The 27,196-nt window shown below is 49.5% G+C and overlaps 10 protein-coding genes across 10 annotated transcripts; 4 read left to right on the top strand and 6 right to left on the bottom strand.

Annotated features, from left to right (window-relative positions):
- Nucleotides 1-933: 933 nt before the first annotated feature.
- Nucleotides 934-3,803, top strand: ARB_08058 (uncharacterized protein; the record flags this gene model as incomplete). The annotated part of the gene is made up of 4 exons (XM_003013900.1): nt 934-1,155; nt 1,227-1,660; nt 1,712-3,104; nt 3,174-3,803. Coding segments are annotated over 4 exons (2,679 nt in total), but the record flags the coding sequence as incomplete, so codon positions are not given.
- A 240-nt stretch (nt 3,804-4,043) lies between these two features.
- On the bottom strand, nt 4,044-4,947 carry ARB_08057 (uncharacterized protein; the record flags this gene model as incomplete). The annotated part of the gene is made up of 4 exons (XM_003013899.1): nt 4,044-4,156; nt 4,231-4,306; nt 4,357-4,806; nt 4,927-4,947. The coding sequence occupies 4 exons, from the start codon at nt 4,945-4,947 to the stop codon at nt 4,044-4,046; spliced, it is 660 nt and encodes a 219-aa protein (XP_003013945.1).
- A 598-nt stretch (nt 4,948-5,545) lies between these two features.
- On the top strand, nt 5,546-6,076 carry ARB_08056 (uncharacterized protein; the record flags this gene model as incomplete). The annotated part of the gene is made up of 1 exon (XM_003013898.1): nt 5,546-6,076. One exon carries the CDS (start codon nt 5,546-5,548, stop codon nt 6,074-6,076), a length of 531 nt encoding a protein of 176 aa, XP_003013944.1.
- Nucleotides 6,077-6,290: 214 nt separating this feature from the next.
- ARB_08055 (LIM domain protein) lies at nt 6,291-8,711 on the bottom strand (the record flags this gene model as incomplete). The annotated part of the gene is made up of 2 exons (XM_003013897.1): nt 6,291-8,578; nt 8,633-8,711. 2 exons carry the CDS (start codon nt 8,709-8,711, stop codon nt 6,291-6,293), a joined length of 2,367 nt encoding a protein of 788 aa, XP_003013943.1.
- Nucleotides 8,712-10,680: 1,969 nt separating this feature from the next.
- On the top strand, nt 10,681-12,309 carry ARB_08054 (MFS transporter, putative; the record flags this gene model as incomplete). The annotated part of the gene is made up of 1 exon (XM_003013896.1): nt 10,681-12,309. One exon carries the CDS (start codon nt 10,681-10,683, stop codon nt 12,307-12,309), a length of 1,629 nt encoding a protein of 542 aa, XP_003013942.1.
- Nucleotides 12,310-12,536: 227 nt separating this feature from the next.
- On the bottom strand, nt 12,537-15,730 carry ARB_08053 (uncharacterized protein; the record flags this gene model as incomplete). Its single annotated transcript, XM_003013895.1, has 2 exons — nt 12,537-15,475; nt 15,535-15,730. The coding sequence occupies 2 exons, from the start codon at nt 15,728-15,730 to the stop codon at nt 12,537-12,539; spliced, it is 3,135 nt and encodes a 1,044-aa protein (XP_003013941.1).
- An 804-nt stretch (nt 15,731-16,534) lies between these two features.
- On the bottom strand, nt 16,535-16,934 carry ARB_08052 (uncharacterized protein; the record flags this gene model as incomplete). The annotated part of the gene is made up of 2 exons (XM_003013894.1): nt 16,535-16,622; nt 16,684-16,934. 2 exons carry the CDS (start codon nt 16,932-16,934, stop codon nt 16,535-16,537), a joined length of 339 nt encoding a protein of 112 aa, XP_003013940.1.
- A 1,162-nt stretch (nt 16,935-18,096) lies between these two features.
- ARB_08051 (acyl-CoA oxidase, putative) lies at nt 18,097-20,378 on the top strand (the record flags this gene model as incomplete). The annotated part of the gene is made up of 4 exons (XM_003013893.1): nt 18,097-18,459; nt 18,532-18,905; nt 18,962-19,631; nt 19,686-20,378. 4 exons carry the CDS (start codon nt 18,097-18,099, stop codon nt 20,376-20,378), a joined length of 2,100 nt encoding a protein of 699 aa, XP_003013939.1.
- Nucleotides 20,379-20,824: 446 nt separating this feature from the next.
- On the bottom strand, nt 20,825-22,084 carry ARB_08050 (GPI anchored protein, putative; the record flags this gene model as incomplete). The annotated part of the gene is made up of 2 exons (XM_003013892.1): nt 20,825-21,462; nt 21,628-22,084. 2 exons carry the CDS (start codon nt 22,082-22,084, stop codon nt 20,825-20,827), a joined length of 1,095 nt encoding a protein of 364 aa, XP_003013938.1.
- A 961-nt stretch (nt 22,085-23,045) lies between these two features.
- Nucleotides 23,046-26,506, bottom strand: ARB_08049 (uncharacterized protein; the record flags this gene model as incomplete). Its single annotated transcript, XM_003013891.1, has 3 exons — nt 23,046-23,098; nt 23,210-26,231; nt 26,321-26,506. 3 exons carry the CDS (start codon nt 26,504-26,506, stop codon nt 23,046-23,048), a joined length of 3,261 nt encoding a protein of 1,086 aa, XP_003013937.1.
- Nucleotides 26,507-27,196: the final 690 nt, after the last annotated feature.

The raw sequence follows: 27,196 nt of genomic DNA, 5'->3' as shown, positions 1-27,196 counted from the left end.
ATTGGCATGGGTACCTATTATCGTGACATCACCCGGTTGCGGATTTGGATTATCCAATGGAACATACTGCTTGACAGCTAAGCTGAGCGTTTCTTCTTGGCTGGCAGCTGTCGCATAAGGGTATTCCCTGATATGCTGGCAGGGTACGACATGCTCAATGACCCGAAAACAGCTGGTCATCTTTTTGAATAACGAGATAGGGATGCTTGCCACCGTGTTCGCTCATAAAAGATAAAATTGAAGGGGATATAGCGTAGTTACTCCTCGATTATTGAATGAAAAGCATCATCATATGTATTCACTTTTGTCCGTAGCTTGCTGCGAGGCTGTCTGGCCAGCGTAGAACAGGGATGCCTTCCAAGGTTGCTCGTCCGCGGGTTCGGCGAGTCGTTACCGATGGGCCGAGGTCTCAAGGTTCCAATAGGTTACCTTTTGATCGGCAGTGTCTCTGCCAAGGGAGAGCAGAAAGTGACATATTCTCCTTCATTTCATCCCAGGGTATATATCAACAGCATAGTAGACCCCGTGCTGTGTCTATGCATAGATGCCAACCCGCTCAACGTCTAGTTTCAGGAGGCAAAAACAAGCAAATTTTAATGTTTTTTTGATCTTTTTTTTCCATGTGAAAAAGAAAGACAAATGCTGAGTAAGCTGCCTCACGTGCAATATTTCCTATTATATTGCGCTTTGTGATGACTAATAAAACACATTCCATGTCTAATTGGATGAAATCTACACTAGTACACCAAGTCGTAACAATACAGGCTATAATCAATATTCATGTCAGTCAGCCAATACAAACAGTCCATTTTTTGATGAAATTTACCCCAAATACATAATAATGGGCACGTGATACACGCAGCTTTGACGCGTTTCGGCAGAAGCTCAAACGCGCGCGTCTGTATTTTGCTTTTTACCTACCAAATCTATCAGCTCGACCAAACTCGACGGCCGGCAACTACTGAGGGGACCAGCACAAACGGCCGATCAAGCGGAGATACTCTAAGCGCGAAGCCCTGTGAAACCGATACAATATTTGAAGCACATACTGCTCTGCGACGGCTGACGGCCATAATGGAGGGAGAAGGGCTGTTCAGCCAGGCGCGGATCTGTATTGTTTGCTCCGCCCAGTTAAACGCAGAACAGGCAGAAGAAGTAGGTAGATGGATAGCTGTCAGCTGCAGCTTAAGGATAATATGCTGATATATTTGTTATCACAACACTAGATATCGTCTGCTTTACGAGAAAATGGAGGCGAGGTGGTCATAAACGAACCGCAGACACCACTCCCACCTGTAAACGAGTTCAGTCACATAATCTCCCCAACCATAGACTTCCAAGGACATGATGCAGCATGCGACGCTCTCATTCCGGTAGTCAAGCCCCAATGGGTGCAGATGTCTATATCAAAACAGAAGCTGGCGAACCCGCGGCAGTACAACCCAGACCCACGGCTATTCATGAATGACGTTATTGTCACCTGTGAAGATATCCCCGAAGGTGATAAAGATGCGATCATTGGTGGAGTTTTGGCTATGGGAGGTCTATACACGTCTCGCATCACCAACAGCACGACCCATCTCGTTACTTTGACAATGAATGAGAGATGTATGGCGGCGAAGAAGAGGGGACTCGCAACCAAGATCGTACTACCTCACTGGTAGGTATATTATACAAGCCTCCGCACTTGATCCGCCTTGTCTAACTACAGCAGGTTCGACGATTGCCTCAAGCTTGGGAGGAGGATTGATGAACGACCCTACCTACTTCCCAATCCCGAGATTCTCCGGCCAGAGAACGAACGGCCCCCGCGAATTGCTGCGAATAGAGACGTTATGGGTGCCTCGACTCCCGAACCCAACGCTCTCCCAGACCGGGCCGCCTCTCCCGGCGGCTCAAGGAAAGAATTAAACATCTTCAAGGGGAAAACTGTGATGATATCTTCAGATTTAGGCATAGCAGAGCACATGGCCAGCTCAATAGAAGAGCTGATCCGCGAAGGCGGCGGTCAAACCACCAACGAGGTTTCAAAATGTGACATATTTATCTGTCGATATCGCGAAGGCGAAGACTACAAGATGGCATCCAGAGCTGGCAAGGAAGTTGGCAATCTCTCATGGCTATTCCACCTCATCACGCACAATGCATGGACATCTCCGCTGCGAAGGCTACTTCACTACCCTATTGCACGAGAGGGGATTCCCGGCTTTAATAAGTTCAAAATCAGTCTCTCCAATTACGCAGGGGAGGCAAGGATTTACTTGGAGAATCTCATAGCTGCTGCTGGCGCCGAGTCGACAAAAACCTTGAAGCAGGAAAATACCCATCTGTTGACTGCTCATAAAAATAGTGAAAAATGCACTGCTGCTAAGGAGTGGAATTTACATATTGTGAATCACCTTTGGCTCGAAGAGAGCTATGCAAAATGGCAGCAACAAAGTGTCACAGACCCTCGATATACCCACTTTCCTCGAAGGACAAATTTAAGTGATGTTGTAGGTCAAACACGAATAGACAGATACACCGTTGAGGAGCACTTCTTTCCTCCGGAACCAGCTCCGAGTATAAAGAAGCCGTCCACCCTACCGCAGAAAGGCAACAATGCTACCTTGAATAGATCTTCTAGTAACGTCAAGACACCAAGATCAGGCCGCAAAGCAATTAATGAAGGTCCAGACATGCCAGGACCCGAGACTGACAGTACTACAAAGGTGACGAAGAAACTAAAGGAAAAGCCACTACAAACTCCGGTGCCCTCCAGATTTGCCGATCTTGGAAAGGAAAATGAGACACCCTCTACCACTGGAAGCCGGAAATCAAAGGATATTGCGGCTGCTAAATTGCATAACCTTGCCCCTGATATATCCTTATATGAAAAGGAGTTAAAGCGAGTTGGCGGTGTGATCTATGGAGGCCGAAGGAAGAGTGCTGGGGAACCTGATTCTGCCAAGAAGAGATCCGCTGAACCCGACAGTGCGTCTGGTTCAGAAGATGCCATCGAGACGAAGAGAATAAAGACGTCCAAACCACCAATAGCAATCCGTTTAGTTATTACGGGTTTTAACAGATGGGTTGAGAAGCCTAATATAGAGGACTCGGAAAGAGTAAGCTGACCTTCCAGCCAAAGAGTATTGAGTAGTATGATTAAATGGCTAACTGGTATTTCCATATAGACTCAACTTAGAGATCTAGGAATTTTGGTTATCCCCGATCCGTCCCGATGCACTCATTTGGCAGCGCCGTCTATCAAACGAACCCAGAAATTTCTTAACGCTCTAGCACACGCACCCGTTATTATTAACTCCAATTTCATTACAGACTGCCTTGAGAAAAAAGAACTCCTAGATCCCAACGACTATATCCTCAAAGACAAAGCCTCTGAGAAAAAGTACAATTTCACATTAGAAAAAGCAAGGCAGCGAGCAAAGAAAAACCAGCAAAAACTGCTAAGTGGTCACACCATTTACTGCACAGATAAAGTCAATGGTGGAATTGAGGCTTTCCAGGCAATAATTGAGGCGAATGGGGGACAATGCGTGCCGTATCGAGGGCGCCCAGGAACAATGATAAGTAGCCGGCGTTTGGCAGCAGATGGCCCTGACCAGTCTGAAGCGGATGACGTATATCTGATCAGTGGAACTGACAAGAGCAGTGTCAAGCTGTGGGACAAGTTCCGGACAATGGCTCGCAATGCCAAACGCGTGCCTAGGGTCGTCAGTTCGGATTGGTTGTTGGATATTGCTTTATCTCAGGAATGGCGAAATGGAGATTCATACGAACACCCCGACGAAAATACCTCGTAAGGGACATATCCAGAGCTCGATGTATACAAAGCCTTCAATCCAAAGCCCCTTCTCAGACATGTTAAATACTTTTTGTATCCAAAAATCAATCAACAGGGCAAACCTTAGGAAATAGGTACCGGCAGTGCATGTAGGCGGTACATATCGAGTGTCTAACCTGCCCTGGAGCTCACAGTGCAAAGCACCTGCTTCGGTTGATGCGATCGTAGACGCTTGCCAATTAATGTATTTGCCTCTGACCTAGAAGAACTTGACGCCCTGTTGGTCTTCACTTCCAAATACTTGGGCTTTGCCCTGCTTGACGAGGACCTGGAGAGATTTTTGCATAACTTCGGGGTCCATCTTATGAAACTCTAGATAATGTGTAAATAACGGAGTGAAAAAGGGCAAAAGTGCATAGTATAATTTAGGAACGACAGTTACATACCCTGGGAAACGGTTGCCTCTCCCTCCATGAGCTCATAGAGAGTGAGTACTGTATTTTTCTGGGCCGTTTCGTCAACCTGTATGTAATGATTAGCAGGAGTTTGCACACCGTATCCAGTTCACTTACCCAACTCGCGAGCACAGTGGCCCATTCCTCAGGCCGTTTCCACCATATCCAAGCTATTGTCTTCTCACTCCCGATCCATTCTGCACGTTTCCCCCCCGCTGTGCCAGCCATCCAGTCAAGAATAATCACAGCATCGCCAAGGTTCAGGCCCTTCTTCAGCTCCGCATTATGGAATAAAGGCGAGGATATCATGTCTATCAGCGAAAGGCGATATATGCGATGGTGTCTGCAGTATGACTGAATGAAGGACGACCATTTCTGGAACTGTTTCTCGCGAGTTGTGAGGTTGGGTTGAATAGTGTAAAACGGCGGGAAAGAGTAGTCCCGAGGGAATATAAAGTCGGTACGGCTACTATTCATGTTCCCTGCATTATCTGTGCTCCTGCTATTTGCCATCTTCTCGAAGAAATAGAATATATTATCCTGGTCATATGAGGTTGAGGCAAGGCACTGGTTGCAGTGAGGTTTAGAACTGATAAGATAAGATCGCGTGGGGCCGAGAAAGCTAACTAAACAGAGCAAAAAAAAAAAAAAAACCCCGGCTCAACAACAACAACAACAACCGCACACTTCGACTCCAGCAGCAATCATCATTCAAACAGCAAAATGGCAGCTCCAGATCAAAGAAAACAACAGCGTACGGAGCCACGGAAACAATTGGAAGGAAAAACCGACGAAAATGGACAGATAATGCTGCCAAAAAAGAAGCTCTACCGTCAGCGAGCTCACGCAAATCCTTTCTCAGATCACCAACTGGACTAGTATGTCTGTTGAAGTCCTCTATTTCCCCCTTTTTGCTCACTCTATTTATCTCAAAATCGGGCTGCCATGCTAACTGGTTTCAAGTCCAATCAGTCCGGACCATATGGATTGGTCCAAAATGTTTCCCGCATACGTTGACCCTGACCCAACCGCCGTCAATATTTCGGGAGCCAGGAAGCTGGTTAAAAACGTGGAAGTCGCTGATATTGGCTGCGGTTTTGGAGGGCTATTGGTAGCGCTGGCGCCACTAATGCCCGACACCCTGATGGTTGGTATGCTTCATTTTCAACCCCTTGACTCTGCCATCAAGCAGCTTGGTTAACCATTGTTAGGCATGGAGATCCGTTCTTCCGTCCTCGAATATGTGACAGAGCGAATAAGGGCGCTTCGTTCAAGACATCCTCGCCCCGCAGCACCTGATGCCACAATGGACGCTGCTTCGGAACCAGAAAACACTCTCGGAGAAGTATCCTTACCTTCTACCCAACCGAATGTTCCAGAGCAGCCGAATTTCCAAAATATATCTGCCGTCCGCTCGAATACAATGAAATTTCTGCCAAATTTCTTCTTCCGCCATCAGCTCTCAAAGATATTCATTTGTTTTCCTGACCCGCACTTCAAGGCGAGGAAACACAAGGCAAGGATTGTTTCGACGACACTTAATGCTGAATATGCATATGTACTACGGCCTGGAGGGATGCTATACACAATTACAGATGTGGAGGATTTGCATCTATGGATGGTTTCGCATTTTGATGCGAAACCTGCAGATAACGATCTCAACTCCCATGATATTGCTGAGTTATGGGAACGTGTGAGTGACGAGGAACTTGCGGCGGATGACTGTGTTCGAGTGATGCGGGAGGAGACAGAAGAAGGCAAGAAAGTGACAAGAAATAATGGGCAGAAATTTGTGGCAGTTTGGAGGAGGAAGGCTGAGCCGGAGTGGCCGTCCTAACCCGCATTCCATCCCACTACACCGACGCAAGTGATAAAAAGCCCCAAAAAATAATGATATTTCTGTCAAGTTATCGCCTACTCTGCTACGCTATGGATCAAACCAAAATACAATTTTCAATGAATAGTCATTCCCCAAAAGAGACAAAAGAAAGGACAAGAAAAGAAATCAAACCAAACTGGGGGGATATGCAAAAATGGCTGCAATGCGAAACTTACGCCTTCAAACGTCTTGACTCACACGGCTCGCAGATTGGTAGTTCAACCGGGCCACCTATCTGCCTTCCCCTGGCATTTACCTTGGGCTTACCCTGTCTCACAAAGAAACGTCCATCTGGCCCAAACGACCCCTTGCATTCATCGCATCGGAAACACTCATCGTGCCACTGGCCACCAAGTGCAGAGACGACTACGTCATCCAATACTGGCTTCTTACAGGCTTTACATTTGGACGCAGTACGCCGTGAATGGCACCGGACACACCATGCGAAGCCTTCCTTTTCAATAAATGGAGTGGTAGGAGTGAACGGGTCACCACACTCTGCGCAGAAGAAATGGCCGGCATGCCAGGTTGAGCCACAGGCAACGATGACCTCACCCTCAATGGGCGTCTTGCAGCTTTTGCACCGTGGACTGAACAGTTCGTGGAAGTCTAGGTGGCAGTAGAAACGTGGTTCATCTGGTCCTAAATCTTGATGAAGGTCAGGCTGTGACAGCCGCTCTCGGCGCTTCTCCTCTGGTTCTGGGTAAAATGCGACACACTCGAGGGGAGTGCGGCAGTGAAAGCAGTTGAAACACTCTGGGTGAAGCCGGTAAGAGCTTGCGGTGACCACACGTCCAGATATTGATAGACCACAAACAACGCAACTTGCTGTCGGTATCCCAGCCTTGGAAAGGGACTGGTATCTTTCGATTCCTCTTGAGCCCGGGCGGTTATTAGACTGACGATGCCCGGGGTTGGGTAGCTCTCGTTTTTGTTGCACTTGACTCGCCTGCTCCATTTCAGATATAGTAGGGCCTAATGGCGAGATCCGAATCTCAGGTCCCATTGGACCTTCATTCTCAATACTAATACTGGGGACTGTCGGAGCACTGACATTGACTTCCGGTATGGGAACCGGAGCAGGAGTGACACTGGAGCCTGTGGATTGCGTTGAAGCATCATGTCCACTGCCAGGTGGTCCAACAGGCTCGTCCTGCGCTGGCTCTTTCCAATTGGGGTCAAAACTAACAATTGGGCGGCCTGGTCTATCACTGACTGCTGAGGGCATGGGAAGTTTTGTGCTTCGATCCTTCAACTTCATGCTTGTGGCGGCACGAATTTCATCGTCACGAATTTCGATCCCATTTTTAGTCGGAGTGCTTTGTTTATTCTCTGGCTCTGGTGTCTGTTCACGTGGAGTACAAGTATTTGTAGTGTAAAGGGGGTTCCTGGTCTGAGACGGAGGATTCTTGTGTATGTCAAATCGATTCAGCTTGCCGCCGGTTGATGAACCACTCCATCTGTTTGGAAATGGGCGAGCTCCCCGAAGGACAGAGTTGTGAGGTTTCGTGGTTAGGGCAGAGGTTGGAGCGGTATTCTGAGCTGTGGTGGGCTCTTCCTGGGTACTGCTCTCTTCTGGCTCTTCATAAATTGAATCTTCGGGATTCCTGAATATTCCCTTTGAAGAACCACCACTAACAGATCTCCTTCGGCTTTGATTATCTTCTTTATTTTTATCAGCGCCCGCTTTCGGTAAGGCAAAGTTGACCCTCCGCAGTGGTCGTGCTATTCCATCAGATGTTTTGTCGGATGTTGGAGGACTTTCGTTCGAACTCTCAGAGGATGATCGGATACTGTCAGTTATGGATTGGCTCCGAGGAGTTTCCCCTCCGCGTCCGATACTGGAGGTCCTCGCGTGGCTACCTTTCTCTAGATGTTGCCGTAGCCTGCTTACGGTCTTCAGGTCGGGGTTTCTGTACGCTGAATGAGTGTCCTTTTGTTTAAACCCATGGGTCTGATGCTCCAAAACAAGCTCAGTTGCCTCCTCTTGAGCTGCCTCGAACAATCTGCTCTCGTCATCCTGAACATCCATCTCTTCTAATGCCGAACGTAGAGATCGAACTTCTTGTCTTTCCATCCATCTCTGGCCACGTTCAATGTACGGTATTGCAGTTGAGGTTGCCGATGACAGGCTGCTCCCACAGTGAGACACATTTCTTGAACCGTTAAACACTTCGCATTCGGGGATTGTCGGCGTCCCACTGGAACTGCTGGTAGGTGTGGACACCTCTGAGGTTGTCCGCCGATGAGAGAGAGCACTGGAAGAACGGGGAATTATGTCCTTAGAGCTTGACCGAGAATGCACATTATCAGATGGCCGAGTGGAGAACGAAGACGCTGGTCTTGCCGGCGTGTCCTTCAAGCTGAGGGAAGCTGCCGGGCCGGATGCCTTTGATGGAAGTGGCCGTGAGCCATTCGGGCGTGGTGGACGTGCTGTTCGAAGATCTCGCAAGTAATTCCCTATATGTTTACATCAATACCAGGCTGATGGAAGGGCCACCAAATGCCACCTACCTAGCTCCTCATCATTCATAAACGTAGGCCCCGGAGGAGAGACCTTTCTGGGGCTGCTCTTTAGCTTGACTCCGTGCATTGTTCAGCTATCGTAGCTAATCGTATCGTAGTCGTGCAGAAGCAGACAAAGCCGGGCGTACCAGCATCGAGCAGCCCGTGTGCCCTGTTTATATTGCGAGAAGATAGGCAGAGATAAGGAGAGGACGCAGATCAAGGTAGTACACCCAGTGGCAAGTTGTATTCCAGGCCGTACGGAGTCGGTTTGTTGCACTAGCTCTCTGGGGGCGCCTCGCCTCACCTTTTCATAAGCGCGAGGTCTGGCTTGTTTTCATTTCGGCGTATCAACAACCGCCAAGTCAGCCGGTTGCGCGGACAACACATCGCTGACTAAGCGCGGTTTGAGCCGAGGCCGCCGCATGAGCTTAAATTCTAGTTTCGACTTCGCGTCTTCATTCTGCTGCGACTTCGGCGATGCTTCGATGCGTCTACGGCTGCATCGCGAGACCACGACTGGTGGCCGGCTGCGAGTAGTGGCGTTTGCCTTTGATAGTAGCGTCCTGGGAGTGGTTCCTTTGCGGATTCTGCGTGTGACAAGGCAGAATTCTATGATGTTGAAGGGTTTGTTTACTGCGCTCTATCGCGAGTGTCTAGACCGTGGTGATTATGGCTGACCATCTCAGTAGAATTGAGGCAATCCCCTTGTGTTATTGAAACATCAGTAAAAATGTCACCAATGCCCATGTGTTATGATGGTACCCCCACGAAGTCGGGTTTCCCACCAAGTTCTACAGGCTTGCTCGTCAAGATGGTTCTGACACAGCCCTCAGAGACCCCAGTTAAGTCTATACAGGCCTGCTTGTTTTTGTATCTTGTGCAGGTTTTAGGATCATTGCAAGGCATATGAGCTAGAAGGTAACTACGATATATGGCCTCACTCTAGCAATTGAACGAAATGTCAACAACCCAATTATACGATACTTGGCTTCTGACCAATCATTATTGACAACAAATGCCACACCATCTGCAGCTGTCCCATGTACTACAGATGGCACAATGCCACATGGTATTACGGAGCTAGGTATCCTCCCAATTTGTTTGGCAACTAATGGTCATGATACTCTTGATCCCGCGAGGCTGGGACTAGCTGAGATTCGCAGCCAGTAAGATTCTAATATGCTAGTTAGTTATTCAAGTGCACCACCTTTTGTTATTGATTCGAGACCAGGACGAAAAACGAAAAAGCAACCGAAGGCGCTCACACCCTCCGGGCCCTAAACCCATTATCGTTAATTTACCGTCTGAGGACCAACAGGAAATCTCGGCCTCGGGAACCTGATAGTTACTGAAGACACAGACTATACGGAGTACGTGCACAGCTTTGTTTTATCGGTGTTTGGAACCGAAAAAAAAAAAAAAAAAAAAAAAAAGATTATTAGTAGTGGCATGAAACGACCGGTTGGTTCATCAAGCAGACCAATTGCCAGGGGTTGTGGCGTCCAAACCGTTCCCCTCAATCTAGAAATACTTCCAGCATCCATCAAAGAATGACGGAACACCAACTACTTGTTACCGGCGATTGACGCTCAAGCAACACCTTATGGTAATCACTAGAATGACAGTGACAATAATTCCATTCTGGCAATGTAGGGCAAGTTCAGTCTAGCCAACTCGAACCCCTCAAATGTGTTAATCAGCTTCAACAACTCGCTCGGCCAGTCAGCAGGATGAATACGATAACTGCCCCCACAGTTCCGCTTAGACGGCACTGAACAGCCGTTTTTCGTGCTCTGCCATTGCCGGACAGTCATTCCGGCGCGAGTAATAGACAAGATATGGCTGCTTTTTATACTGAGGAGATAGCTGCATTTCGGAAATGGCCTTGTGCCCGTTCAGACAATCAGTTATACATCAGCAGCTTCTTGCCTCTGCCTTAAAGACGAGCTGAGAGAGAGAGAGAGAGAGAGAGAACTCTGCCTGGATCAAGGCTCCTCGGCTAATAGGGTTGCTTAGTTATTCCAAAGCTCTTGTTACTTCCCATTTGCTCAAATATGGGAAGAGATTCAGAAGTACATCATAACAGCGGGAAAGCTACACATCAGATAGAAGATGGAACAACTCAGCGAGGCGAGAAAGGGCCAGGTTGCGATTCTATCACCAGGTCGGATGGAGACTTAAGCGATAAAGGAGCAGAAGATATCCCCCCAGAAGGAGGATATGGCTGGATTTGTGTTGTTTGCGCTTGTCTCATCAACGCCAACACCTGGGGCGTGAATAGTGTAAGCTCCTTTATTCGTTTTATATCCACCAAGAGGTGTGCTATACTAATTTATACGCAGTCCTACGGTGTCTTTCTCTCATATTATCTAGAAAATGATATATTCCCAAATACAAGCCCAATTGAATATGCGTTCACCGGCGGCTTGAGCATGTCATGCTGCCTTCTTATCTCTCCCTTGGTCACCCATATGGTACATTTATATGGCAACCGAGCAGTCCTTAACTTTGGCGTCATTCTCCAGACGCTCTCTTTCATCGGAGCGTCCTTCGCAACACAGAAATGGCACATATTTCTCTCGCAAGGTGTATGCTTTGGTTTTGGAATTGGTGTTATTTTCGTCTCATCAGTGAGCATAATACCCCAGTGGTTCCGGCGCAAACGAAGCATTGCCAATTCGCTCGCAGCTGCTGGCTCTGGTATAGGAGGACTTTCATATTCCCTGGCTGCGGGCTCACTAATTCCTAAAGTTGGGTTGGGATGGACCTTTCGTGTCTTGGGGCTATGTTCGTTTGCCATAAACTTGGTCGCCTCCAACCTGATGCGGGACCGGAACAAAGCGATCGGCAGCAAATACCGTGCCTTTCACTTCCCACTGCTTAAACGACCAGAATTTCTTTTCCTCCAGGCATGGGGTATGCTTTCACTACTGGGATATGTTGTCATTCTTTTCAGTTTACCCAACTTTGCTCTTTCAATTGGCCTCTCCCAGAAGCAAGGCAGCATTGCTGGTGCTCTACTTAATCTTGGTCAAGCCCTTGGGCGGCCTGTTGTCGGACTTGTCAGTGACAGATACGGACGGTTTAATATGGCTGTCTTGTTCACCGTCTTCTGCGGTTTTCTCTGTCTAGCTGTCTGGATACCGTCGTCGAACATGGGTGTGCTCTCCTTCTTTGCCGTCATAGTAGGCACTGTGGCCGGCACCTTTTGGACAACCATCGTTCCAGTCTGTGCAGAAGTAGTTGGTATGCAAGAACTCCCAGGGGGTCTAAGTATCACCTGGGTAGCTATGGTGCCTGCAACCACTGTGGCTGAACCCATTGCTCTTGTTCTTAGGACAGGGTCGGGCTCGACAGGTTCATATCTATATGCGCAGGTCTTTGCTGGGCTCGTATATGTTGTTGCTGGGCTGTTCTTGTTGGTCGTCCGCGGCTGGAAAATCGGTGATAACGAGAGGATCGAAAGGGCGGCAGCCGTCAATACCCCTGCAACCGTGGTATCTAGTCCGATTCTCACAACAATCCCTACTGCTACAATGGGTGATCCCCTCACTGGCTGTGCAACGGTTGAACGAGTGATCAGCCGTCCTGATGACGCTAACTGTCCGCCTACTGGCGCAGACGTGAAAGTTTGGTCACCTCTACCACTGACTCGGCGAATGGTGGCTTGGAAACTGGTCTAAATTAAAAAGGGAAAAAAAAGAGGTCCACTACATATGGGATACTGGTTGTTTTTCAGTGCAAGGCTTTTGTGAATCGAGTGGCTTGGGCGTTTATCTATTCTAATTTTTGATGACAAAGTACATTTAATGCCATTATGAATAACTAAGTTAATGGCTAATGATTTAGATGCATCAGTCGTAGTAAATTGGCGGAGTAATATGATGCATGATACACTTACAAAAATATATCATGCCTTCTCTAGAATTAACACCCGCACCCTCCTTTTGCCTGCTCCGCGTCCCTTTTCTTCCTTGACGGAACTAACATTAACCTTGACTTTATCAAATAATTCAACAACCATACTCTTTGATGTTGGCGCCGACTTGTTCCCTTCATCTCCCTCATCCCCTTCTTTCTCCCAAACCTTAAGGGAGTATTGCTCATTGTCGAACTCGCTCTCTCTCCTGGCAGCAAGCTGCTTGCTTGCACTCGGATCAAAGACCCTTGCTTGCTGCCCATCCAAAACGAAATCTTCTAGCCGGACAACACCTTCGATGCCAAACCGTGGAATGAAGACAACAACGCCGTTATCAAACACACGCATCACGTAGCCTTCTTCATCTACACCTGGAGCGACTTCAGAGCCGAGACGTTTGGCTTCCATCTCACCCCTGGCCTTTAACGCTTGGCCAACATAATATTCTATACTGGCTCGGCCGGCAAACTGGGCATTTCTATGCCTATGGTTGATATTCTTGCAAATATCTTCTAGCTTACTTCGAGTAGTCAGTCCTTCGCCAGCAGAAGCTCCTGGTCCTTCATAGCCGATGGCGGCAGCCAGCTGTCGATGAACAACAAGATCAGCATATCGTCGAATAGGCGACGTGAAATGGGTATATATTGGCGAAGCAAGTCCATAATGTCTGAATTCGGATTCTGAATGTGCCCCGGCGCAGAAATATTCTGCGGAAGTCATGCATCGCGTAGCTAAGATACGAATGAGAGTGTTGAAAAAAGGATTTCTCTCGTCAACGCATTTGTCTAGGGAATTAGCTAGAGCTAGTGAGCTAGACACATCGAGTGTCAGATTGCGCTTTTTCGAAAGCTGGGTTATTAGCTCCTCAAAGTTTGAAGGCGGCGGTGTAGCATGTCTTCGCAGAAGGGCCGTCTGAGGGAACGATTCATAGATCCTGGCAGCTACTGAGATATTGGCGAGAAGCATGAACTCTTCAACGAGGCTGTTCGTATCTAAAAGAGCCTTTGTCTTGACATCTGCAACAGGATCAGAGAGTTCCGAGTCTGTTTCAATGCGGACCTCTGGGGAGGCAAGGTTTAGTGCTCCCGCGTCCATTCTCTTCTGCCGAAGCAACTTAGACAGCCGGAGGAGGGTACGCATGCTTGCTGTTAGGTCGTCTGTTTTCGACTGATCATCAATACGCAATTGAGCCTGTTCATAACTGAATGCCTCGCGAGAAAAGATAACGGACTTGGTAAAACTCGAAGACACAACCTCTGCGTCGGGAGTTATTTCCCACAACACGGAAAATGCGTAACGTTCAACGTGGGGCTTAAGAGAGCAGAGATCGGTTCCAAGTAGCATTGGAAGCATGTCTATTCGCTTGTCTACCAGATAGACCGTTGTTCCTCGCATGCTAGCTTCTGTATCCATGGCATTATTTGGCCGCACAAAGTTGGAGACGTCTGCGATATGAACACCGACTTCAAAGTTACCATTTGGTAACGGCCGGGAGTGAAGTGCATCATCAATATCCTGACAACCGGGCGGGTCAATACTGCAAACAAGTAAATCCCTCAAGTCTTTCCTGTCATTCCATCCAGGGTCTGACATGTCCTTCGGAACCTTCCAATCATGGCCCTCCGGCGGTAGACAATCCAGCACTGTCTGAGGAAACGGTCTGTATTGCACATCATACTCCAACAAAAGTGCCTCGGTCTCAGCGCCCTTGGTTTCTACCTCTCCCAGGGATCGCACGAAGTGACCCACGGGATATCGAGAATCCCTATCCCAGGCATCTATTGTGATCAGTATTCTCTGCCCCATAAGCTCGTTTGCTTGTCGAGTTCGTATTCTTATCTTAGGCACTCGTTTGTCCATGGGAATCACGAAGACAGTCTGTTGGCGTCGACCGGCCGACGAAGCTTGCGAGGTAGATGACCCATCAATGTGCCCAACGTATTGTCGCCAGTTTCTCTTGATAATACCGACCACCTTCGCGGTTGGCTGCGGGCGGCTTTCAGTTCCTGTCCCATGAGCTTTCCGGACCTCCTCCTGTAGAGCTTTCCTCTCACGCTCTGTCACTACAGCCTCGTTTTCTTCAGCTTCGGGATTATCATCTTTTGTTAAAGCTTCCTCATCAATGATTTTAGAGGAGGGTGTTTTCCACTGATCCTTGGGCAGTACCTCAACAACAACAATATCTCCAGAAATCGCCCTGTTGCTGTTATCTCTTCCTAGAATAAGGAGTGATTTCTCAAAAGCAGGGACATTCACGCTTCCCTCTAGATAGTTGTAGGGAGAGACATTGAATATCCCCTGGTGCAAAGTACCAGCTCTTATCAGTGTCATTATCTTTGACATAGAATAATAGGCAGAGTATAACATCTCTCCCTTCTTTGGCTTAGCATCATGAGCCGATTTTGACTCATTGACCATGTCCAGTAGTCTGTCTGCATCTTCAAGCCCGGATATATATTCTGTCAAGGACAGGGCAACTACACCCTCTTCATCTGCCTTGGAACGGTTTCCCTTGTCATCTGTAATCACTACGATGGCAGGGGCACTTTGTTCTTTCTGGCTGCTCCTTGTGACCGCCTGGAGATGCTCTGTGTACCACTTTGCAGCTGTTCTCACAGCTCGATCATTGCGGTCATTTATACTCTCATCCGCACCTCTTCTGACATGGGTTTCCAGTCGGAATTCGTTAAAAAACAGGTAGTATCGTTTCTCTTCGCTCCTTATCAGAGATATTAGCCGGTTGTATAAAGGTAGAGACTGGTTCTTGAGCTCCTCTAGCACGGTCTGCAAAATGATAACATCATAAAAGGCACTTGTCTGTTCAAAAAGATCCATTGCATTAAGTAGAGCATTCGTGTCAGGAATCAAGTAATGGCCCTTTGGAAACCGCTTTGTACCAGCAGGCCTCTCTGAGAGAACGAAAGGTGTGACTAGGACGAAAAATCAGTCAGCAAATCTGCTATAAGCGCGGGTGATAAGAGAATCCTACCAAAGCCATTGGCATCTGTCGGCGCATATGAAAGACATGCGGTGCATAATTTTGAGGAGCATGGAATATCTTGTCTAGGGTAGAGCTCCCGCACTATTTTCTGGACCTTGCCACTCTTTGTGGAACGCACAAATATTTTGCTGGAGACATTCGAGGCATGAGGGTTTGAGGAGTTGTTTCTCCGTAGACTCTTCATATTGGATGTGTAGATAGGAAGTCTCTGATATCGAGAGTTAACAAGTGGCATAAATTTTGCTCCTGGGCAAATAACTACCTAGTATAACCACGCCGGACTGTCGCAAGGGATTGGATACGGTGGGTATGTAGAAACAGGTTGTCTCCCGCTCTGTGGTGACAATCCACGTCTTTCAATTAACTAATGAAAATGCCAGCCAAAAGAGCTTTGAGATAGTTGATAGCTAATTTTTGTTATCGTAGATCACGTGTTACGGCTCAGGCCAGGCCAGCCAATCACGGGGAACTTGAATATTGCTGTCACTTATCGGGTGCAGAGGGATAATCAAAGACGTTCAAGTGTGTTAACGGACAGCTAACTCTAGCTATGCGAGTAGAGTGGCTCCCATTAGCCTGTTTATATAAGGAGGAAGTATCAAAACATTAGAGAAGATAACGTGGATGTTCGGTTCCCGGCAGAAGAAAGGGTAATAAGATAGGGTAGTATTTCCCAGTACAGGAGAAACCGAAAGATAATGGAAAGTAGGTAAGTAAAAAAGGATGGGAAGGGGGCATCTAGTTCTGTTCTAAACTCTTGAAGCCATCATCTGGTGTACCGTATTTTCCTCGAGGCCTTTTTTTGCTTCCGACCGTTTCGGTCCCAACCAACTTTGTGCCGACAAACGACCCGCAAATTCCATTATCCTCCAGGGCAAAGAAGAAACAGGCATATATACAACAAGAGCAGTCGCAGCAACAACAACAACAATCAATCAACCAATATCTAGAAGCTGGGCAGATTCATATCCGGTTTAGAGGGAGGGAATCATTGTTTCTGGACTTTGTCGGGGTCCTCCAAGATACCTTCTTTTTCGAGTCTTCTTCGTGCCTCTTCCAGAGCCCATGTTTGTATCCTGATAATCAATTGGTGTTAGTAATGCCGGCTAAATAAGGAATATATGTAGATTAACATACGAGGTGTCTGGCTTGAAGACGTAGGCAATGCCGGCAACGAGGAAGCTTCCAAAGAAACCATAGTAGAAGATAGTCTCCCAGCCTTCCTTGACGTATTTGTGACCTGGCTTGACGCCAAAGAGCCATCCGGTTGGTGGATCATAGTGGCCTCCGGCACCGAGCAGTGATGTCCGGGTTGAGAACCGAGCATGTTGTGGAGTACGGAGCAGGCACCGCGAGCGGACGGGGAGGGAGAGAGCGCGCGCTGACATTGTCGTTGTCTTCAAGTGTCCGTAGAGTGCCGGGTATAGGATCTAAATGCGATGCAATGGGCTGCAATCAGGGCTGGACGGGGTGAGCAGCCAGTAGCGGGGAGCAGCTAGTTTAGATGAGGTCGGTTTTTTGACGCCGATTTTTTGTCCCGGTTCGGCCCCAATTGACGGATGCCAGGTAGAGAGCCGGTACGGTCTTGAAACAGGGCAGCCTTTAAGAGACCATCCACGAGGAGGAAAGGCTGAGATATCGCTGGGACGCCGGCTTGCTTGCGGACCGAAAGTTGATGATAGCAGGCAAAACAACGAAATATCAAAATGACTTGTTGGACGTTGTCGTATTTTTGCGCTTTTCCCCTTTTGGCGTGTTGGCTTGGCGACAGCTTACCTAATAATGAAGGGATATAGTTTATCCGGAAGATGCTTGCAGGGAAGGTAAAGCGAGGCCTGCCAGCTTTGATGCGGAAGGTGAGCCGATATCAGATCGTTAACCCGAGACGCCGGCGAGCAGCAGCAACGGCAATAACAACAGCAGAAATGATGCATGAAAGATCAATTGTGAGTATTCTAGTTACGCTACAGGCCATTCCATATTCCCATGCATCCTGTACATATGCTTCCACTGGTAGAGTAGGACCACCGACTGCTCGCCGCTCCGTATAAAGACGCAGACCACCCGACGGATCTCCGAACCGTTAACGTCATGCATGCGAAGCTCGGTGCAGGGAAGAAGCTCGTGATGAAGAAGCACTGCGCTAGAGACTTCCAGCGCCTAAAACCTCGCCGGATGGTCTTTTCCTTGCGTCCGTCCCCTGCAGGCGTGTTAAGGCTTCGCTCGTCGCCGGAGAAAAAGAAAAATAGGGGGGCGCTTATGCTTAGCTAAGCAAATTTCTACCTCGGCATCTTTTTTTCGTCTTCCTGGAGCTTCCGCTTATCGTGAAATCCCAAAGATTCGCCCAGGAGACGCAGAAGAGGAGCCGGCATCTTGTGATCAAAAGGCGTTGCTCGTCTCTTGTCTTCTGGTTCTTATATCTGGGTCCTCTCTCCCTCGCTCCCTCCTCCCCCAGTTTCTTCCTTTTTGTTCCCCAGCTCCCCAGCTTTTGTCCGTTCCCTTGCTTCGCTCTAATTGTTGTCCGAACTCCTTTTTATATATATTATCACCATGGTCTCTTCTCCGGACTGGGTGAAAAAGCTGACCCCAGCTGGCCCTCAGGGCTCGGAACTCCTCAAGCATGAGAGAGGTCAGTCCAATATCTCCGTTGATAAGCTGGCAGAGCTGCTGCATACCAAAGAAGTGCTTGAGAGACAGGACCGTATCCTTTCCCTCATCCAGCATGAAGAAGTCTTTGATAAGTCCCAGAACCACTCTCTTGGACGAGTTGAACGGGTCAAGAAAGCGCTTGCACGGGCAAAACGTCTAGAGCAGCTGAAGAGGCAGCATAACTGGTCCGAGGATGACTTTATCATGGCCAACAACCTGATCAGTGAACCAACTCCATACGGCCTCCATGCATCCATGTTCCTGGTAAGAGGAGATCAATTGGCCCCCCTATTTGCATATCTATTGCCAATTGCGCTTTTCTAACCGGATGTTTAGGTTACCCTCCGAAATCAAGGCACTCCGGAGCAGCACAAGCTCTTCTTGGAGCCAGCTGAGAGATATGAAATCATTGGATGCTACGCTCAGACTGAGCTTGCCCATGGCTCAAACGTCAGAGGCCTCGAGACCACTGCTACCTGGAATCCAGAGGACAAGACCTTCACTATTCACTCCCCGTCCCTGACTGCGGCGAAGTGGTGGATTGGTTCACTTGGAAGAACTGCCAACCATGCAGTTGTCATGGCCCAGCTTTATATCAACGGGAAGAACTATGGACCTCATCCATTCGTGGTTCAGATTCGAGATCTCAAGACTCATGAGCCACTTGAGAACGTCCACGTTGGTGACATTGGCCCTAAGTTCGGCTACAAGTGAGTATACTCTGCTTTCCTCCTACTGGAGGTTCTGGTTGGCTGACATCCCTTAGCACCATGGACAATGGATTCCTGCTCTTCAACAAAGTCAAGATCCCCCATATCAACATGTTGGCTCGCTTCTCCGGCGTCGACCCCAATACCAACAAATATGTTCGACCTGCCTCCCCATCCCTGATCTACGGCACACTCACCTGGGTCCGATCCACCATTGTCCTTCAATCTGGCGGTGTCCTTGCCCGCGGTGTTACCATTGCTACTAGATACTGCGCTGTCCGAAGACAGTTCCAGGACCGTGATGCTCCTGCAAACGCACCTGGCGAGAACCAGGTCCTCGACTACAAGATGGTACAGATTCGCCTGTTCCCCTTGTTGGCCGCCACCTTCGCCCTACACTTTAGCGGCCGTGGCATGATGGCACTATACAATCACAACCAGGCCATCATGAAGAAGTCTGCCAGCAACCAGGCAAGCGGCAGGGGCGCTGGTCCCGAGGAGCTGAACCCTGGTGCCGATCTCTTGGCCGATCTCCATGCTACTTCTTGTGGTCTTAAGGCCCTAGCAAGCACCATTGCTGCTGAAGGTTTGGAAGTTTGCCGTCGTGCATGTGGTGGTCATGGATACAGCAGCCATAGCGGCATTGGACCCTGGTACTCTGACTACTTGCCCAACACTACCTGGGAAGGTGACAACTACATGCTGACCCAGCAGGTTGCCCGCTATGTGAGTTTCTTTATATCCTCCTCAGCAGGGTTCCAATAGCTAACATATACATAGCTCCTTAAATCTGCCCGATCCGTCTTTGTCGGCAAACCAGCCAACAACGATACCTGTGCTATCCTTCAATCCTATCTCTCACGCCGCGAGACCGGTGCCGCTTTCGACATTCTCGAAAACGACGCTGACATTGTCGCCGCATTCGCCTGGAGAGCAGCCTACCTGACCTTCGAGGCCCTTAAGCACCGTGACGTCGAGAAGCGATCCTGGAACAGCCTCCTTGTTGACTTCTGGAGACTCTCCACCGCTCACTCTCAGTACCTTGTTGTCAAGAACTTCTACGAAGCTGTCTTCCCATCTGGCTCTTCTGCCGAGGTTGCTGCCTCCCTAGGAATTGACGAGCCAACATTGGACATCCTTCGAAAACTCTTCCGTCTTCACTCCCTACATACCCTCGAGCGTGAATCGGCTGACTTCTTCACCTCCGGAGCCGTCACCACAAGACAGATTATCCTTACCCGCACTAAGGCTGTCATGAGGCTGCTCGACGAAATCCGTCCTCATGCCGTCCGCCTCGTTGATTCGTGGAAGTTCCCTGACTGGCAGCTTGATAGCTCCCTCGGCAGATTTGACGGAAAGGTTTACGAGGATCTGTTCCGCCGCGCAAGTGAAGAGAACCCTCTTAACGAGCTAACCTTCGATCCTTACCCAATGAGCAACACCTTGGTGAAGAATGAGAAAAGCAAGCTTTAATTTTCTTGCAAAAGCTACGGCTTCGATATACCTAGTATTTCTTTTCTCCCCTCTTGGTTGATATACCTTACTTATTATGGGCCTGCGGTTGTGTTCAAGTTCGATGTTTTTTTTTTTGTTTGCGGTGGAGCATCTGAGGATATCTAGAATCTTCACGATATACAATCACTTGTCATAGAATTGGGGCGGCTACTATAGATTTGATAGAAGATACGCCCTAGACAGCGTTGTTATCTCTTTTTTACTTGTTACTTCGGATATGTCATTTCTATTCTTATCAATTTATATACTCTATCGTCATTCTCGCCATGGAAGCATTAGACATACATTCGTATAAACGTAACTTTGAAGAAGAATGAGTGCAAAAAGACCAACTGCAAAGATTAGCCAAGTAAAAGTGGAAGCAGATATCATCTCTTATCGCAAATCCTTGTTTAGATGCCCTCTCATAACAAAAGGACGCATATAATCAAGCTTATCATCCATGTATATATTGTTGGCGAAAATCGACTGCCAGAATTGCCTGGCTGCGCTTTACCAATCACTGCGGTACCGATGTTAGTAGCAGAGGCAGTGCAACTAACTTCTCCGCATTGATATCCATTCGGGCAACACCCTCCCCCATCATTTGGTGGACAGCTCATCCATCCATCTGCACATCTCCTGGTAGCCGTAGCAGATGCTGAGTTGGGGGTAGTGTTTACAGGAATCACAACAGTGACTCCATTGCTTTCCACTGTGGTCAAAGATGCGGTGACTGGACAGGAGGTTGTTTCGCAATTTCGTCCTGTTTGGCAACATCCACCGCCATATACGGCGCTGCAGGCATAAAATCCAATAGGGCACAGATCCGGGATGCTGGCAGTAGAAGTTGATGGGTTCGAAGTAGGACGGCCAGGCGGTAAAACTGTAGGCGCTGTTTCGGTTGTCGATGGAGGTGGAGGCGGTGGTGCAATAGTCGTATGGCTGATAGTCGATACCGTTGTTATAGTTGATGATGGTAGTGTAATTATCACCGTAGTAGTCGTGACTAGCAGACAGCCTTCAGCGACACATGTATATCCTGGCGTACAGCAGCCACCACCTAAGTTGGCCGGACAGGTGGTATATCCTTTAGGACAAGAGATGAGTTGACCTGAACAGTCCTGACCTCTTGGACAGCAACCGACGTCGCCTAACCCGGTGTCTTTTACGATTAGGCAGACGTCCCCCGTCTGGCAGCAGCTCTTTGGACGATTTATGGATGTACATGGTGCACTTCCGGCCGGGCACTCGAAGCCTCGCTTTCCGAGAACAGACCGGCCAGCCACTGGTAGCGGGTAAGAATGTAAGAGAAGCGGTGATCGAGCATTTAGCGAAATTTTGTCTCTGGGACGTTCTGCATCTTCACCAGAAGAAACAATGCTATCGAGACTCCAGTAATGACCAAAGAACTTCTGTCCAGGATCATCCGACATCTTCCGCACTAGAAATGGGTATTCTCCTTCGCCATGGTCACATTTTGCTGGTATCACTCCATTTGCGGCTGAGCTGTTGTTGCTGGTGAAATCCCGGCCATCAAGGCTGTTCCCAGCCACCGCTTGCACTGGAGGGAAACAAACCAAAAGAACAAAAATAACCAAGAGACGAGATATATCAAACATATGGCCTAGTATCGATGAACATCTCCGTCTTTGTTGTGTTACGCAGCTGCTTCTCTGCTGCATCTTGTGTGCGCAAATGTGTTTTAATTCAGCTGTACACCGCAAATCGGCCGCGGTGCATGGTTTCGTCCCCAGCTCGGCGAAAAAAGGATGTAGGGGAAACAAACAGAAAAACGCCACCAAGGTCCAGCTTTTAATTATATTATTTATTTGGCTCGTCCACAAGCTCAAAGGGGCTCTTTTATTCGCCGTGGACGTTTTGATGAAACAGCCGTGCGGAGACGGATTGACCCATGTTTAGGATCCCTGAAAAGACGAAGCCCAACTAAAATTGAGAGCTTCGGTAGCTAGATTGAGTGACGTCAGACCAATCTCAATATTTACATTCTTTCACCCAAAAGTGAAGAGTTAAAGATTATGTGAATGACAGCAATTTCTACAGAAGGTGAACAAATGTACATCCAGAAAAGAAGCCAAAGTTGAATAAACAAGGAGAGTGGATCGATCGATTCCCCCTTCGCGGTGGCCAATACGAAAAAAATTATTTAACCAAGCCAGAATTTCCAAAACAAAGCAAGATGTATCGACGAAGCAAGTATAAAATGAAGAGAGCAAACGGTAAACAATGAAATTGGGTATCGGACATGGGGAACAGAATCGTCTCGTAAAGGTAACACGTACAAAATAATAGACATGCGAGGAATGGGTAGGTAGACCATATATAGTCAGTCGGTAGCAGTGAAAGAAGGGAGACCAAATGGAAATGGGGCAGGGAATAGGTGTAGTTTGATGAGTGAGTGGATCAATCATCGGACTAAAGAGAAAGCTAGAAAAGACTAAAGTAAAATGGAAAGAAAAAAGAGGAATCCAATGAAATGATAGAACCCCTGGTATAATGGGCGGCGCGGTGTGTCGCTTGCTGGGTGTATGCTATGGGCTAACAAAAGGGCGAGGCGGCGAGGTCAAGCGACGAACGGGCGTAAGGGTGAATGCATGGGTGGATAGGTGGAGGGTGCAGGATGGTTTAGGAGGAGAAGATGGCAGTGAGCCAGGAGGAGCGCTTTTTACCGGATGAAACTGAAGTCGTACAATAAATATATCAGAACATAGCACTGTATATAGAACACACGGAGAGATACTGTCTTGCGTTGTTGTTTTTCTTTGTTTATGCAGTTTGATCCGACATACCAGGTGTATCGGATAATCGATGGCCTGAAGAACGTCTATCAGACTGGTTGCCCGTAGAGTCACGTTTGCCACCGGCATGGGCAGCATCATCGTTAGTATCTGGGGCATCATTTTTCTCTTCGACATCATCGCTGGGCGGTGCATGTTGGTCGTCTGCAGAGTTGGATTCGAGTTGCTCTGGCTCCTCATTTTCGCCGTTGGCGGCAATCATCTCTGGTTCGGCTGGGAGGAGGCCCTGCATGCGCTCCCAGACTTCTCTTCGGATGCTCTCTTCTTTCTCCTTACGGACTCGTTCGAGCTCCTCGAAGCCGCCCGTACTCTTGAGCTTATTAGCGCCCACGAAATTGCTTAATTCCTTTTGGAACTCGCCGCCTCGCCGGCTCTCTAGTTCTTTCTGGCGTGCCTTTTCGGCTCGCTCAATGGCCTCCAGGCGGGATTCGTGGTTGGGTTGAAGAGCACGAACTTCACCGAGCACGCTGTCCTTTGCATCTGCAGGGTCGATGTTCGGGTTAAGAGTCCGTGACACGTTGCGCACAGCAATGTTGTTGGGGTTTGATCCCGAACTTTCAAGAGCTTGTTGTTTGGTAGCCTGCTCAACGAGAGCGAAAGTCTGCGTGGCCTTTTCGAGGTCGTCTTCTAGATCTACGGCGAGATCCTCTTGCATAGTCAGCTGGTCTCGCTCTTCGCAAACGAGTTGGAGTTCTTTCTCCCAGATCTTGGTCCAGATGGGTTTCTCGCGTTTCAGGAAGTCTTGCATCTTCTTGAGCTCCTTGGTCACCGCGCTGATGTCTCGGCCAACGGCCTCGAGCTGGCGTGGTAATGGTCTGACTCCACGAGTGACCACATCCTTGCGTAGGTCTTCAACAAGGTCTTGCAGGTCATCCACACGAGCGACCAGTTTCTCTGATTCATCAGCGAGTTCTTTCTTGCCCGCCTGGACACGTGCGTGGCCGGCGCCAGAGCCACCTTCGAACGAGGGAACGACTGCATCTACAGCCGCAGACTTGACCTGTTTTGCCTTGGCTCGGATATTTGCCATGGACGAGGTGATATCCGACGAGAATGTCGAATATGTCTGGCGGAGGGAGGCAAGGTCGTCACGCAGGGCTTGGATCTCGGAAGTTTTGCCTCCTGCGCCGCCAGCGGCTGGTCTTGAGCCAGGAAGGGCAGCCGACATGCCACCAGGAGCAGCAAGCCGTGATATCTCCTTTGAGGTTTCCTGCTGGCGGTCAATAAGGCGTTGGATCGAGGTGCCATGTCCGTCAATGACATCCCTGACGCTCTCGACGATGCTTCGAATGCCTCCAACACTCTCGTCAAAATGCTTTCTAACTTCGTCCAAAACCTCAACGTTAAGCACAAGGACAGATCTATCTTTGACATCCCGCAGGTCTTCGAGTTCATGACGAATACCAGAGACGGGATCTTGTATATATATCTCGGGCAGGTCTGCGCCGTTGCTATGGGTGTTCCATGCAAATTTTTCGATAAAAGCAAGCTGGAGCCGGGCTATGGTTAGGCCAGAGTAGCCCTCGGGAAGAACGTACTTCTTTATTTTGCTCTTGTACTGTAGAAACAGGGTGAGATCTTTTGTTGGGGGCGGGGAGTGTTCTGGGGTATAGTCCGGTCTGTGGGACTGTAGAGGTGTAGAAGGAGATGGGAGCGGCTTATCTAGGTGGCTCCGAGGTATTGGAGCATGGCCATCAGCTTTTCTGTGCTCTTGTGGAGGTGACAACGAGTCCTGTTCGGCAATTTGTGGTAGACCTCCCGGCAATGATGAGCCTGGAGCAGATGGGCTATCAAACTCTCTTTGGGATCGAAGCTTATCGGTTGGTGTTCTTGCTAAGGGGCTAGACGCCACGGACTCAGCCGCATTCGGATCTAGCTTAATGTGCGCCGCCGCGGCGTCGTGGCTAGCCGGAGATGCAGTTTTATCCAAGGAGGCGCCGGCAAGCCGATTTCTCGACCGTTGGCGGTCGTGCAAGTGGGGCCCTCGTAGACGGACGGCGTTCATGGACTCACGCACATCCTGGCCCCGGTTTGGAATGGGCGAGTTCTGCGCTGGAGGGAGGACCGGGATGCCGCTGGGTGAGCCGCCAAGGTGTTTCTGAATCTGATAAGCAGAAAACCTGCGTGAAGCTCGCCTCTCGAGCTCGCCGCTTCTCTGTAACATGCCGATGGCGTCGTTTTGCTTTGAAGTGGGAGGAAGAGGAGGCGGTGGGTGGGGGAAGTTATTTGCGTTATAAGAGGGAGACTCGGGCCGTTTGGGCTGCTGCTGCTGCTGTGTTTCTGGGTCGCCATGTGGCGGCACGACAGGCATGTTCTGCATTGTGAAGCTCGACAGTGAAGACGAGGTGGTGGCTGACGACTGGACGAGGGACCGTTGGGCCTCCTGCCTGCCTGCTTCCCGCTCAGAAAAGCTGGCCCCTGCAGGACGGTCACCCGGCCAGGGGGAGGGAGACTTGGTACGAGATGAGACGGAAACCTGGTCTTCATCGTAGGGCCCTCCCACCTGACGATGGCTGCCCATGGACCGTTTCTGGGGCGATTGTGTGGCAGTCGAGGAGGAATGTTCTAGACCCTGTTGCTGGGGGGCTCCATCACCGAGTTCAAAGCTCCCGGAGCTTCCTTGCCGCGGAGGTAACGCTTTACCTTCCTTTGCCTGTCGAGACCGTAGCTTTGCCTGTTTCCTCTTGAGGCCGTGGAGGAGGTTGATGATGATATCTCGGATCTTGGGCAGGTATCGGTCGAGGCTCTGGGGTGAGGCATCCTGGCTGAGCGTATCCTCGAGGATGGTGCGTAGCAGGTCAGGCACGGGCCCCAGGTCAGCGGTATCCATACCAATGGCGCTGAAGGCCCGGCAGGCCAGGTTGAATTCGTACCCGAGCCGCACGTATACATCAGAGACTTCGGTTTCCTTGGCCTGTTTTCGCGACCACTGCGTCAACATCTCAAGAAGCTGCTTCGTCGCTACCAGGAGATGCGTGACACTCTTTTCTATCTGCGAGAGCTGCTTGTCGGCCTGCAATATCGATCGGTCAGTCAGTCACTTCAACCATTTTACCCCCCTGGCGTATCCCCAGCCACCGTAAATAAATTAGCACTACTTACATTGCTTCTGGTCGACGAGGCCTTTGACGCCGACGAGACTCGGGCACCTGGCGCCTGGCTCGCGTCTCCCGAGCCCAGGACAGAGCCAGAAGACGAAGGCGATGTCTTGGAGTAGTGGCCCTGCTCGGAGCCAGGCGAGCGTCTGGGGGTAGCTCCTCGAGCCATGGCGGACGAGTATGTGTCCATCTCTGGAGGGAGTCAGCAAGGTATATAAACGGACAAGGCGATCTGCGAGGGCGTCTATGGCGGATTCATGGGACCGTCAAGCGGAGGACTCCCGTGGCCGGCTCTGGAGCGCTGCTGGCGATGCTTGCTGGCGATGCTGGCGGCTGGCAGTGGTGGCAGTGGTGGTGGTGGTAGTAGTAGTGGATGCTGGCAGGGAGAGATAGATCAGGCCGCAAGACCTAGCCTGACGAAGCGCGGAAAAAGCAACGACTGCAAAAGAAAACAAGTCCAGCGCGAGGCTCCTCAGCTGCTCATCGCCCGTCCCGACTCGGCTCGTCCGGCTCTGTCTGTCTTGTCTGCGGCGTCTTCGTTGCTGCGTCGCCTTTTTCGCTTGTTATTTCGAGAGTTGACGTCGACGGGGGGAGGTGGTGATTAGCTAAGCAGTCACATGATGTGTATCGTGACGGTAATCCAAAGTTACGCCCTCCTTGGACGGTCTCCCCCTTTGGCCTCTGGCCACAGCGGACACAGCGGACGCTTGAGGCACTGAGGCACTGAGGCACTGAGGCACTAGGACACCGACAGGCAGAAGGCAGGCAGACGAGCGCCGAAAAAAGCAGGGCAGCGAAGGCGCAGGCAGACAGTCGGCGTGGGAGGGATCTTCGGCCTGCTGCTCCGTCCAAAAGGCACCCTGCATGGCCAGCTGGCTGG

This window comes from Trichophyton benhamiae (assembly GCF_000151125.1).
Source record: "Trichophyton benhamiae CBS 112371 chromosome Unknown contig00075.49, whole genome shotgun sequence".
NCBI lineage: Eukaryota > Fungi > Ascomycota > Eurotiomycetes > Onygenales > Arthrodermataceae > Trichophyton > Trichophyton benhamiae.
Note: the sequence above shows the minus strand (reverse complement) of the source record. Positions and strands in the feature narration are given on the sequence as shown.